Raw genomic sequence first — 14,760 nt, 5'->3', positions numbered from 1 at the left:
TAATCCCAAATTCAGTATCTCAGAAAATTAGAATATTGTGAAAAGGTTCAATATTGAAGACACCTGGTGACACTCTATAATCAGCTAATTACCGTAATTCCTCAAATAAAAACCGGTAGTCAAATAAACGCCGGGCCTCTTATAGTGGCCCGTGGGCGTGGTCAACACGGACAAATAAAGGCCGGTCTTAAATAAAGGCCGAGGTAAAATTGTGCAGCAGAGCCAAATAACGAACGTACACGCCCACTGCTGGAGCGTTTCTCGTTCTCGAGTCAAGAACCGGTTGCATCGGTTTTCGGATCACCAGTACACTGAACTGAGAACCGTTTTTGTCGGATGCGTCCGATTCGAGAACCGAGGAGCTGATGATACTGCACATGTGTGATTCATTGTGAAGCAAACTGATACACAGAGCGTCTGAACCGAACTGATTCTTTTGATGATTGATTCTGAACTGATTCTGTGCTAATGTTATTATCTCTGTCCACTGGAATGCTATCGCTTTTAATTTAAAACGGGTTATTTAAAATCAATTACTTATCAAACAGATGGAATTAGAAATAAAGACCTGCCTCTAATAAAAGCCTGCTTCAAATAAGGCCTGTTACCTTCTGAAGTTCAGGTAAATAAAGGCCCCGGCTTTTATTTGAGGAATTACGGTAACTCAAAACACCTGCAAAGGCCTTTAAATGTCTCTCAGTCTAGTTCTGTAGGCTACACAATCATGGGGAAGTTTGCTGACTTGACAGTTGTCAAAAAGATGACCGTTGACACCTTGCACAAGGAGGGCAAGACACAAAAGGTCATTGCAAAAGAGGCTGGCTGTTCACAAAGCTCTGTGTCCAAGCACATTAATAGAGAGGCGAAGGGAAGGAAAAGATGTGGTAGAAAAAAGTGTACAAGCAATAGGGATAACCGCACCCTGGAGAGGATTGGGAAACAAAACCCATTCAAAAATCTGGGGGAGATTCACAAAGAGTGGACTGCAGCTGGAGTCAGTGCTTCAAGAACCACTATGCACAGAGGTATGCGAGACATGGGTTTCAGCTGTCGCATTCCTTGTGTCAAGCCACTCTTGAACAACAGACCGCGTCAGAAGCGTCTCGCCTAGGCTAAAGACAAAAAGGACTGGACTGCTGCTGACTGGTCCAAAGTTATGTTCTCTGATGAAAGTAAATTTTGCATTTCCTTTGGAAATCAGGGTCCCAGAGTCTGGAGGAAGAGAGGAGAGGCACACAATCCACGTTGCTTGAGGTCTAGTATAAATTTTCCACAGTCATTGATGGTTTGGGGTGCCATGTAATCCGCTGGTGTTGGTCCACTGTGTTTTCTGAGGTCCAGCCGTATACCAGGAAGTTTTAGAGCACTTCATGCTTCCTGCTGCTGACCAACTTTATGGAGATGCAGATTTCATTTCCTGACTGGACTTGGCACCTGCACACAGTGCCAAAGCTACTAGTACCTGGTGTAAGGACCATGGTATCCCTGTTCTTAATTGGCCAACAAACTCACCTGACCCCATCGCATTTTCCTCTTTACAATACCCCATAGATTTTCTATGGGGTATTGTGAAGAGGAAGATGCGATATGCCAAACCCAAGAATGCAGCTGAGGAGAGCTGAAGGCCACTATCAGAGCAACCTGGGCTCTCATCACACCTGAGCAGTGCCACAGACTGATCGACTCCATGCCACGCCGCATTGCTGCAGTAATTCAGGCAAAAGGTGGCCCAACTAAGTATTGAGTGCTGTACATGATCATACTTTTCATGTTCATACTTTTCAGTTGGCCAAGATTTCTAAAAATCCTTTCTTTGTATTGGTCTCAAGTAATATTCAAATTTTCTGAGATACTGAATTTGGGATTTTCCTCAGTTGTCAGCTATAATCATCAAAATTAAAAGAAATAAACGTTTGAAATATATAAATCTCTGCGTAATGTATGCATATAATATACAAGTTTCACATTTGAATGGAATTAGTGAAATAAATCAACTTTTCGATGATATTCTAATTATATGACCAACACCTGTATATAAATTCTATCGTTTATGTATATATGTCAGTACCATGGTGTATATTAAATGTATTACAATTATTGTGTCATACTACCACTGCTGCATCAGAGGATATTTCTCTAATCTAAATGTTTGTGTAAGCAACAACAGAAATACAAGGATTATAAGCATGTTTATATGCACAAAAACTAATTGGAAAAGTGTTTCTCAGTATACGACACTGAACCATACAAAATCTAGCATGTTAAAGAATAAACCAACTAAAGAATAAACTGAAAATTTGACTGACAGGCGATCCCATATAAATTTATTTTTATGAAATTGATTTAACAAAAACAAGAACATTTTAGTGCAGACCATTTTTGAAAATTTTAGTACAGACCATTTTTGTTAATTTTAGTGCAGACCCTTTTGTTTTCCAGTCCAACCCTCTACTTCATGTCAAGTTAGAGTACAGACATTAATGAGCAATAGTTCACCAAGAAATGAAAATATACTCACCCTCAGGCCATCCAAGATGAAGTGGAGTTTGTTTCTTCATCGAAACAGATCAGACTCAATGACTGGATATTGATCTTATGTAGACAGTGAAGTTAAAATATGTAAGTTCAGATTGAGGATGAATTGTTTTGAATTTCAGGAGCCTGCAGACATCATGAGTGGCAAATTTGGGCTTGGGAATTACAGCTCGAGGAAGCACATCTCCATATCTGTGCCCTCATCCACAGAGGTCATGTCACCTCATATTAAATCGGTGGAGGAGCTCCGAGTGTTGGGAATCAACCTGAACAGCTTCAACACACCAACACAGTTCTTCATCTGTGTGGCTGGAGTCTTCCTCTTTTACCTCATCTACGGCTACCTGCAGGTGACAGTCTTACCCATTACTCCATTTGTGATCGTTGGCTTTATATTTGTGTCTGCGGTGATGCTAAACTCATGTTTTCTATGTGGCATTACTAACTTGTTAGTCTCTGTGTTTCCAGGAGCTGATATTCTCAGTGGAGGGCTTTAAGCCATTTGGCTGGTATCTGACTTTAGTACAGTTTGGATTTTACTCCTTGTTTGGTTTGGTGGAGTTGCAGCTTACTCAGGATAAGAGGAGAAGGTAACTTTTGGGACCATTTGCAAAATAACCCTTAGTTATAATAGAAAATGTATTGTTGTTGTAGGTTTTCTTTTCCTTAAGGATTTTACTTTTTTTTTTTTGCTACCAGCTGCAATATCGAGTGCATTTACATGCACGTTCTTAAGCCGATTATGCTTAATAAGCCGACAACCCACATGGTTTTGTTAATGCAGTAACCCGTTTTCTCTTATTGGAGTAAGGTCAAACAGCTTAAACATAAACTAGTTGTCACAGGTAGTTTTTTTTGCCACTTACCCTGATTTTGTGGGGCCTGTAAACGCTTAACCTGCTTTCTGTCAGCTTATTGAAGTGTGCATGTGTGTCCTTAGTGAAGATTTAAACGCATCCAGGCAGAGTGGGCATTTTACAGTAAAGAAAGAAGCAAACACAAGACACAAACTCTTTCATGACCCCAATAGAAATGTGTTCTCATCTCGTGAAGTAGAAGTGGTTCAGTCAAAATGCTGCATCTGTAACTTCAAGAGAGTATAATATATGAGCTTTTAGCATTGTATGCAAGCTTTAACATCACAAACTGACAACATATAGAATACTCGGAGACAGATACGCAAGTGATTAGCTATGTTTTGACATTACTACAGGGAAATAACCTGGCCTGATTTATTAATAAAGTCACAGAAAAAAAAAGTTTACTTGCGTTGTCAGGTTACTGATGTGGATGTAAAGGGAAACTAATTATTTTAAAATGCTGATATTTATGAGTTATCAGCTTACTGGTGAGCATGTAAACATGCCCATTGATACTGATACCTCTATACTTCTAAATGGATTTTCTTGTCAATTTCTGGGGATAACGTTTTATTTATTAGCAATTTCAGATCATTAAATTATACCAACTTTTATTTTACATTAACATAAAACTAGTATTCACAAAATAGGAAAACAACTTAATGGAATGCATCTTCTTTTTTTCCTTTTTTTTTCAGGATACCATGGAAAACCTACATGATCATCGCATTTTTAACAGTTGGAACCATGGGCCTTTCCAACACTTCTTTAGGATACTTGAACTACCCTACACAAGTCATATTTAAGTGCTGCAAACTCATTCCTGTCATGATCGGAGGAGTTTTTATACAAGGTACAACAGATCATATGCTTGATAGGATAGAGCAAGTTTAAATATATTTTTTAGTCTATATTTTCATCTTGTAATGGCGCTGTTGTTGTTGTTTTTTATTTGTTATTATATGTATTTTTTATATATCAGTTACCGTATTTTCAGGACTATAAATCATAAGTCCTGCGACTTATAGTCAGGTGTGACTTGTTTATCGAAATTAATTTGACATGAACCGAGTGAAATGAACCAAGAGAAAACATTACCGTCTACAGCCGCGAGAGGGCGCTCTAATGCTGCTCAGTGCTCCTGTAGTCTACAATGAAATCATAGAGCGCCCTCTCGCGGCTGTACACGGTAATGTTTTCTCTTGGTGCTTGGTTCTAAATAAATGCGACTTATAGTCCAGTGCGACTTATATATGTTTTTCCCTCATCATGACGTACTTTTGGACTGATGCGACTTATACTCAGGTGCGATTTTTTAGTCCGAAAAATATGGTATATAAGTCGCACTGGATTTAGAGAACCAAGAGAAAACATTACTGATGGTAATGTTTTCTATTGGTTCATTTCTCTTGGTTCATTTCTCTCGGTTCATGTCAAATTAATTTTGATAAATAAGTCGCACCTGACTATAAGTCGCAGGACCAGCCAAACTATGAAAAAAAGTGTGACTTATAGTCCGGAAAATACGGTATGTTTTTTCCGCATTTTTGGACTGATGCGACTTATACTCAGGTGCGACTTATAGTCCGAAAAATACGGTATTTGTAATAGAGCAGACACTGTCTAACCTACACCACACTATAGTTGCAAATCATCTGAGCGTAGTGTCAGTACATTTCCTCATAAATAGAACGAGGCATCAGTTTACTGATGGGGATCGTGTCGCATCACGCCGCATCCAGTGTAGACAACATCACTGGATTCTATTGTCTTTTGTTGGATCGCGCCACTTGTGTCCGGTGTAGACATGGTGTGAGTTTTTTAATATGTTATATTATAGCCAGAGGCGTAGCAATGGGACAGGCAAGGCAGGCAAACCGATGGCCGACCATTTAAACCAACAGGGAATGTTAATATTAAAAGCTGTATCACACAGCAACATCTCTCATCCTAGAGACGCTCAGGACCTAGCCGGCCCGTGTCCGACAGTTTATTAGAATTACCGGCCCGAGTCTTTTTCCCCCTTTTCCCAAAACATCTTATACCCCTGTTTCAGCTATTAAAATAGTTCAGTTTTGTGGAAAACTGATTATATGGAAAAGTGATTATATTGAATTTAGTTGTTTGATCAAGTTAATTTAGAAAAAACCTTTGGAGCATTTTTTGTTCATTAAATATACATTTTTGTTTTTATTAAATAAAGACCAAGCTGCCAGCGGCAGACAGTGTGCATATTGTTTGACCAATTTAGCCTTATCAAATCATTATGACTTGCCTAAATTAAAATCTATAGATCTAAAACAGTTCAATCATATAACAATGTTTAAATGTTAAACCTAGATAAATGTGCGCTATATCCAACAGTTTGTGCAGAGAGTGCAAGCTAAAGTGCGCTTTGCAGATCATGGAGACGCCAGCACGCCCACTTGCATTTTTTTTCAGTGGATAAGCTGTAATTTTTGCTCATAAAGGTAAGATTAATACATCATAACTGTAAAGGGTCTACTTTTATTTGTGTGCACTCACACTATCAACAAAACTCTGTGCTTTTATAAAATAAAGAAAACAAAGATTAACTTTCTGCCGTCTCATCTTGAACAGGAGCGCGTCACAAAAATGAACCAAAACTCAGTGAATACATGCCTCACAGACATGAGAAATATATCTATAGGAAGCTTTAAATTATTACTTAGAGTTAAAACAAATAAAAAAACAAAAAGATTGGTTATGCTTTTGCCTCCTCAGCCACCATTTTCAAACAGGTGCAGGCGTCCTCGCGGTGCTGTAGATTAGAAAATGGATGATCTGGAGCAGAGCAGAATACGGGACCCAAGCGTTTTTAATCCATTTCATATGGAAGTTGAGCTTGCGCAATTTAGGAATAAACTAAAAAATCTTTGCGCACACATACATAACCACGCACGTTAAACATAAAAAAGAGGACAAATCTATCAGGCAGCCTGAAGCGCAAAAAAAGAGGAGGAAAAGAGGAAACAGGACAAATGATAAGCATAGGCACTTATTTATATTTCTGCCCTAACTATTCCACACCAAGCCAAATATAAAACATTCTTTTCATCATTGTTTCCATGAGAAAATAATAACATTCCCATTTTTTACAGCCTAATTAATTAAAAATGCTAAATATTTTTTTCTCCATTCGATATTGTGCTGGATTTCATTAGGCTACACAAAATATATTATTTGTGTCTCGCAAAGATAAATGCACAGATTACAAATACACAACAAATCAATCTTTCCATGAGCTTTGCCGCAACTCCTTCACTTGCTGATATACATAAAATACAATAAATACCTATTTAGAACAGGCTCTTAATTCAAATAACTATTAGGCTAAATAATTAAATAAATGACCAGAATTCACTGACCAAAATCAGTTTGAAAATGCTAACAAAGATGGATCTGTAATTTGTGTTTTTTTTTTTTTTTTATATATATACAATTGAAAGGTACTCTTCGGTTGTTTCTTCGGGCTTCTGGCAACATTAATTTCAGGAGAAAAGACAATTTTATAGATGTTGAGTGCACATGTTTGAGCATGCATATCTGAGTGAGAGAGAGCGTGTGTCATGTTTTGTGCATTATATACTGTTAAATGTGTTTTGTCAACATTTCATATATTGTATAATTATATCACTAGGTAACAAAGATAAAAAAAAAAAAAAAAAAACTTTTAGAAGGGCCTCACTGATTATTTTTGCTTGGGGCCCCACTTCACGTAGGTACGCCTCTGGTTATAGCCCTGCTTGTTTTTAATGTTTTAATGAAATATCTGTATTGACTGCATTATCATATCATCGTATAATTTACTGCCATGCAAGCCCCAAAAGTAATGCTTGGCGAGCCACCCAATGAATAACACTGCTGTAGGTTGCTTTTTTGGCGTGTGTGCTTGAGCTGCCGCGGTCTTGTTCGTTTTGTAGGGCTAAACATCTCTTTCACTCGGTAGCATGTCTCTATGGAAAACACACAGGGGGGTGGGAGGGTTGAGAGAGACCATTCGGAACTACGTGAGCCCTGAGTGGAAACTATTTTCATTCCAACAAGTCGATGCAAACTACACATTAGAGTTAATCGACAAAGTCGATTTATTGCCCAGCCCTAATATGTAGTGTTACTTTCTTCCATGGAACAACAAAAAAGTATGTTTAAAGGAGTCCATATTACTTTTGCAATTTTATAGCAAGTCTTCTGCATCCATATGATGCCAACCGCAAACAGAAATACTCAGCAGGAGATTTTAGGCTGCCGCAGAGAAGAAATTATTAGTTAATGATGACTTAAATTTCAGCATAAGCTTAAAATTTAGAAACAAATATGTTGAATATATATTGTGGGATATAGTGCACTAGTTTTATAGAATTTGTATTTATTTATTTGTTTGTTTAGAAGCTGTGGTCCATATGTAAATAAAAGAGCTGCATATAGATTTTGCCAAATATCATCTTTTGTGTTTCATGGAAGAAAAGTCATGTAGTTTTGAATCGACACAATAAGGCTGACTAATCTGTGGGTAAAATATCCCTTAAAATTAATTAAGGATATTTTTGTGTGTGTGTGTGTGTGTGTGCAGGTTTGTAAGTTTCTGTGAGCAGGTTCCTTGTTCGTATGCTTAAAGAATCATTGGGCAGTGTTGTGGAGTTCTTCACTTTTCTTATGCAAGAATTGGATTGTAGTTTTGATATCCCGAACAAGAAAGAATGAAACCAGCTGAACAGCTCTCCCCTCTCTTTTTATGGGGATATTGTTTTTTTTTCTTCTCTGGAATCATAGCCCTTGTGTCCCCTAAGGCTGGTGTGTAAGATCAGTGGGACGTTGGTTGAGGATGCGCTCAAGATGCCAACCCATCAAAGCTGAACGGAATCATCACCCCTATCCCCATGGCAGCTACCTGTTTTTTTTTTCTGGTCTTTGCATTTTCATGTCCAACCTCAAACTCATTTCTCCTCACATGCTTGCTTGTGATGAGTTGAAGAGTCCAGCAGAAAAAGACAAAAAACCCTTTTCTCTCTTCAACATCAGTTTACCATTGAACTTGTTGAAAGATCTTTGTAAAGCCAACCTGCAACCAGAACTCAAAGGACCCAGACGATAAGGCCCTCAGCTTAGTAGAAGATCACATCCATGTTTATGTGACTTTTGTGATGTGTTTTGAGTTGATCAATGTCAGAGTTTCTTGATCGAGCTTGTTGATGTTGTTTGTTTTTAGGGAAACGCTACAATGTTGCAGACGTGTCTGCTGCTCTGTGCATGAGTCTTGGTCTGATCTGGTTTACACTGGCAGATAGCAAGATTGCCCCAAACTTCGATGTAACAGGTACAGGACTGCTTCTTCGTCTGTCTGTTGATTATAGTTGTTCCAAACTCTAGTGAGCTGTCTTGCTAAGAATAATCTACTGTATGCATAATATTTTTTTTTTTTTTAGAATTAAATGTAATTAATGTAATGGTTGTTTGTTGTTTCTAGGGGTAATTCTCATATCTCTGGCCCTCTGTGCGGATGCTGCTATTGGAAATGTGCAGGAAAAAGCCATGAAAATCCATAACGGAACCAATTCAGAGATGGTACAAATTATTATTATTATACTATATAAGACCATCATAATATGGTTTGTCTCTCATGTGTGCAGGAGTATTATTCATTGTTGTCCATGTGTTGCAGGTTTTATATTCCTATTCTATAGGTTTTGTGTATATTTTGCTGGGGCTGCTGTCTGTTCGGGGGCTTGGACCTGCTGTTTCTTTCTGTTCTCAGGTGGGTTTTAACACAAAATATATTTTACAGTACACATTCTTTTGGAATTCCAAAATATGTCAAAGTATTATAATTAAAATTTTGCACCAAAACAGTTATGGCAATTTTTCTTCCTCCTTCGAACTCTTTTTATCAGGCTCTTCTTGATGCTGTACCTTTAAGACAAGGGTTTCCCTAACGCTAAATATAATCTGTTGTGACTGGTTATCTGTTTATCTCGAACACTATTATTTAGGCTCAGACATTAACTTGTCCATTAATATTTGCACCCTAGAATTAATTTCCGGTGTTTTTTTTTACCTACTTTTGGACATTATGGCAATCATAAAAAAATGAAAATAATATTAAATTCATCTGTATTGTATTTTATGTAAAATATCTAAATTTAACAAATTACTTTAATCAGAATACTACCAGTTTTATCACCAATAAAATGTTATTAGCATCAACAAAAGTCATCTTTACTTTGGAACAGAAGCTTATTTACATCTAAATGTAATGTTCAATATACACTTTTCATTCATTTTCATAATTCACATAATTAATCATGACGTAGAATTTATGTTATTGTCCAGGGTCATATCCCCCATCAATAATTTAGGGTGAATTTCTGTGGCATTTTTACCCCAAGTTCCTGGGACAATATTTATTTATACATTAATTTATTTGTTTGTTTGTTGAAAAATAAAAATGAAGAAAGCTAATTACAAATAATAGAACAAAATAAATCAAATTGTTATTGTGAAATTTGTATATTATAAGTTGTATTATAAAACTATTATTTAATAATTAAATGTAAATTATTTATGTATTTATTTAAATTATTATTATATTATATTGAATACATATTTTATTTTACAGTACAGTAGTATTACAAAAGTAGTATGTTTCTTATTTTTATATTTTATTGAATAATCACAATAAAAATCACAATTATAATATGGTTTATTATTTTTTATTAAATGTTTGATTTGTACAAAGTGCTGTGGTATTATTACAGTAGTTATATAGTTATCATTTGTATTTATTAATGATAACAGTAAATATAATTATAATAGTTATTTTATATTAAATGGCTCAAAAAGTGAAAATATGGCCTATGAGGAATATTGTTCAGTGTTGCCCAAATTATTCAGTGCTAAATTCATGTATTATTATTATTATTTTTTTTTTTCTATGCAGATGTACTTCCCTACAAAATCACGCCAATCATTCTACGATGATTAATTATTTCCAAATGGAAATCCCTTCATTTTTTTTTTTTATTGCAATATAGTGTCAGTATTTTTACCCCCAGTATCACGAAGCCCTTGTGTTGATATATAAATGCATTCATAAGTTATTGAACTCATGGTTGTGATTGCTTTTCTAATTTTCTAATTGGTACATCCCTTGCAGCAACATAATTTTCATATTTATTGGTAGTTCATATCAACTGACCCAAATAAAAACTAGAACCACAAACTGTGATGGAAATCTAATAATAATGTTTACGCAAGACTCTTTCATTCCAAAGGAACAGGAAATAGAAGTTTCACATGACATGAGCCTTTAAAATACTGTATTTTTTATATCTAAATACATTCTGTCCCTAAAACTGTGTTTTACTCATTCAGCATCCAGTGACAACATACGGTTACGCATTCTTTTTTTCACTGACGGGATATTTTGGCATTTCATTCGTCCTGGCTCTGATAAAACTGTATGGAGCACTGGTTGCTGTCACAGGTAAGATAAGCACTCTTATATATGGAAGTAGTTTTGGGATGATCAGTCATATTTGGTAAATAAAGAAAGTGAATTAATGCCCTAACTTTTTTTCTCCTCTCTCCAGTGACTACAGGAAGAAAAGCCATGACTATCGTGTTGTCATTTCTGTTCTTTTCAAAACCTTTCACTTTTCAGTAAGTAAATAAAAATCTCTTTAAACACAATAAGAAACTACTTTCATAACATATTGAGGTGTATTTCCAAATGCAACAATGCTGAGCAAATATAACTGCATTTTATCCATTAGTGTTTAATTGCGAAAGATTTAAAGGTTATTCGTCCATCTTCTACTCACCCTTGAAGCATCCTAGCTGTATGTGACTCTTTCAGAATAATCCAATCGAAGTTATATTAAAAGTTGTCCTTGCTCTTCCAAGCCTTTCAATGGGGGTAAGCGGGTGTTTGTTGTCAACAGTTCAGAAGACGTGAAATAAACTGCACGCATCTGTAATAAAACGTCCCTCACATGGCTCCGGGGAGTAAATAAAGGATTCTTGAAGTGAAACCATGCGTTTTTTTTAAGATAAATATCCAGATTTCAAATGTAATAAAAGGATATTGTGGTTTGTCAGCACTGTGTGGTTAGTGACGAGCGCAGAGAGAGAACAAAACAAATGTTGGTCACGAATTAGAAGCACAAAACAAGGATTTTTAAAGAAAAACGTTGGATGATTTTGAAATAAGCCAAGAGGAGATTGGTTTTCCTTTGCTAAAGTAAGGAAACCTTGCTCCTACATTTCCCAGAGGCACTCAATGTGACGCATACGTCTTCCATCTTCCGCCTGCACATCTTCCGGTTCCCAACAGTTAGCAGAAGTGAGAAAAAAAGTGTTTATTACATTTGAAATCTGGATATTTATTTTACAAAAACGCATGGATTTGCTACGGGGGCCTTAATTCGCTCTCTGGAGCCATGTGAGGAATGTTTTATTACAGAGTCGCACAGTTTATTTCATGTCTTCTGAACTGTTGATAATAAACACCCGCTTACCCCATTGAAAGGCTTGGAAGAGCAAGGACAATTTTTAATATAACTTCGATTAGATTATTCTGAAAGAGGAAAGTCACATACACCTAGCGCGCTTCGAGGGTGAGTAGAAGACGGACGAATTTTCATTCTCGGGTGAACTAACCCATTAATGTCATGTTGAGTGTTGGTTATACTAATGACATATTTCTGATTTGTTGAGAATAACGTACAATGGTTCTTTCGCAGGTACGTCTGGGGTGGTCTTCTGGTGGTTTTTGGCATCTTCCTTAATGTTTACAGCAAAAACAAAGACAAAATGAAGCTTCCTTCCTTAGCAGAGCTCAGAAAACGAGTACTCAGCGGGAGGAAAGTGCGTCTGCTGTCTCAGGATGTGTAGGAGGATGAACTCAAAAATGGGCTTCTTCTACGTCTTACATCAGCTGATGCTCAGGTGTGGTTTGGAGTCCAAGAAGGGGCAGATGACCACACAGAGTCCATTCAGCACGCATGGAGTGTGGGGATGGTTGAATCAAAGGGACCTTGAACTAGAACCAAAAAAAGAAAACATTTGCACTGGACCAAGGTGGAAAACGGAGGAAATGGATTCAGTAGAAATGTTCCAAGTCCAAATGAATGTTGGCCTGATGGAAGCCAGTGACATTTTTTAATAGAATACATTTCATCTGCATGTGCCATAAAGTAACGGCAACAGCTGACATTCAAGTCAGGACACTATTTTTTGAGTTAACTGCAATTGCACCGGTGAAAAGAACTCAATAATGTCTGTTTAAAGGGCTGACATTAAGAAAAGGATCAAACTTATCAGCTGCCATATTTGCTAACCATTTGTTAGGCGAAAGGGTGGCAGTTTTTACATTAAAAACAAACTGGGAAGTTGATTTAGACAGTGTGGAGTGTTTTCATGAATAATGGCGTCTCTTATCCATTGGCTCCAGCATGGAGTGTTGAAAGGCTGCCAAGCACTCCCTCGGATGTTTGGCCCTGCGATCGCCCAGGGCCTGTTTGATTAGTAATCCTGGAATAAGATAGCACCAAAAAGAAAACAAACACTGTGCACAGGGCTTGGCTTTATACCTAATTTAGTTGAGCAGAACATCACGTGTGTGTGTGTGTGTGTGTGTGTGTGTGTGTGCCAAGTGTGCAACACTTTCAAAGCCTCAGGGAAATGATTATTGTGCAGTTGTTGCCACCCTCTCCCTTAGAGACACTGCCAGTTATAAAACACAGCATTAGCACAGATACACAAAGGACTAGCTGCTCTCTGACTCATTCAGATTTCCTGAACAGAAAATCATCATCTTTAATACTGACCACTTATCAAAAAAAATTTATTTATGAAAATGGCTGTAATGCTTCAAGCATTTTAAGTAATTAAATATTAAATACTTCTATACTTAAATACTTATATATTATGGTTCACACAAACATTTACATTTTATAATTTCTGTTTTACATGCATATATGTCCATGTCTATATTCCAAATCCATATGTTTTAAGAGTTTTCAGTAGAATGCAAATTATCTTTTAGCAAGGGGTAGTTGAGGCCTAAAGGTTAGAGAGTTAGACTTGTAACCTGAAAGTTGTGGGTTCGAGTATCAGTGCCGGCAGGATTTGTAGGTGAGGGGAGTCAATGAACAGTGTTCTTTTCCAACTTTAGTACCCATGAGAAATTACTTGATATTTTGGTCATGCTTGCATACTATTTCTGATGAAGTTCATCTGGCACTGGAGATGAACATCTTTTCTCGTGTTCATGCTCTGATGTCCAGCTGGCAGTGCAGCTTCTCCGGGTCATTCTATAGAGCTGTGCTAACAGCTGCAGCAGTGTGTTTTCTGTCTGAGTTCTGTGTTTCTTTCAGTGATATAATGATGACAACCACAATGATGTTAGCATGCTAAATTATAGAGTACAATTGGTAAATCACAGTTTCATAAAAAGTTTCTTTATTTTTTCTTCTTTTATGTCTAATGAAGCAAAACATTTATTGTCCAATTGCAGGGAGATAGTTCCAAAATGAAATAATTGATTTTAATTGTTTTGGCACTATACATTAAACAAAACGAAATCTTGCTAAAACAATGACTAGATTGATTTGATTATATATATATTTTTATTTTTTACATAATTAAATCAGTATCTATTCATGGGTACACAAATGGCACTGTTCACCCAATGTTCTTCAAGCTGATCAGTATAAAATGTATACTTGCCTTTATGTGGCCCTATGTGTACAAATCACTAAATACAGCAAACTTTTACATCAAAATTTAAACCTTTACAAAAATGATATAAACTGGAAGGGAGGTGTTACCTCTCTTTATTTTAAATCAAACCCATTTTAAATGCAGTCTGTTTGTCAAAGATAGATTGTGTCAAAAGGTCCATTTAGATCATAGTAGGTTAAGAAGCCCCAACTGACCGCAGCTAAAAGAACCATTTATCTTATGAACAGAAACACTAGCACATTGAACAATGAAGCCTTAAAACCCATTTGAAGTGTGAGAGCTTCATTCATCAAGCAAAGTCTTTTACCCTCTACACACTCAGAACACACACAGTACAAACTGTTCAGTTGCCCTGTTTTTTTTTTTGTTTTGTTTTTTTCATTACACCCAAAATGATCCCAAAATAGTTTGTAAGCCATCAGCACTAAATCAAACATTTAAATTCATTCAAATTGACATGAACTACTTTGGCCAAAAAAATACGTAATTGCATAAATATGTCAGAGAATTCACTTATTTTAATATGTCGCTATCCCTTCAGTGCACAATTATAGGAGTTGCTGCAATTTATTATTTGCATTTAGCATTGTTTTTCGTCCCT

General features: G+C 36.5%; 1 protein-coding gene across 1 annotated transcript; it reads left to right on the top strand.

The window, feature by feature from the left end:
• Positions 1-1,218: 1,218 nt before the first annotated feature.
• On the top strand, positions 1,219-12,810 carry LOC132124495 (adenosine 3'-phospho 5'-phosphosulfate transporter 2-like). Its single transcript, XM_059535554.1, has 10 exons — positions 1,219-1,254; positions 2,658-2,885; positions 3,004-3,125; positions 4,094-4,248; positions 8,626-8,733; positions 8,884-8,981; positions 9,079-9,171; positions 10,788-10,899; positions 11,006-11,075; positions 12,158-12,810. Exons 2-10 carry the CDS (start codon positions 2,673-2,675, stop codon positions 12,306-12,308), a joined length of 1,122 nt encoding a protein of 373 aa, XP_059391537.1. The 5' UTR covers positions 1,219-1,254; positions 2,658-2,672; the 3' UTR covers positions 12,309-12,810.
• The last annotated feature ends 1,950 nt before the right edge of the window (positions 12,811-14,760 follow it).

Source organism: Carassius carassius, chromosome 42 (assembly GCF_963082965.1).
Source record: "Carassius carassius chromosome 42, fCarCar2.1, whole genome shotgun sequence".
Lineage (NCBI taxonomy): Eukaryota > Metazoa > Chordata > Actinopteri > Cypriniformes > Cyprinidae > Carassius > Carassius carassius.
This window is presented reverse-complemented; position numbering and strand designations above follow the sequence as displayed.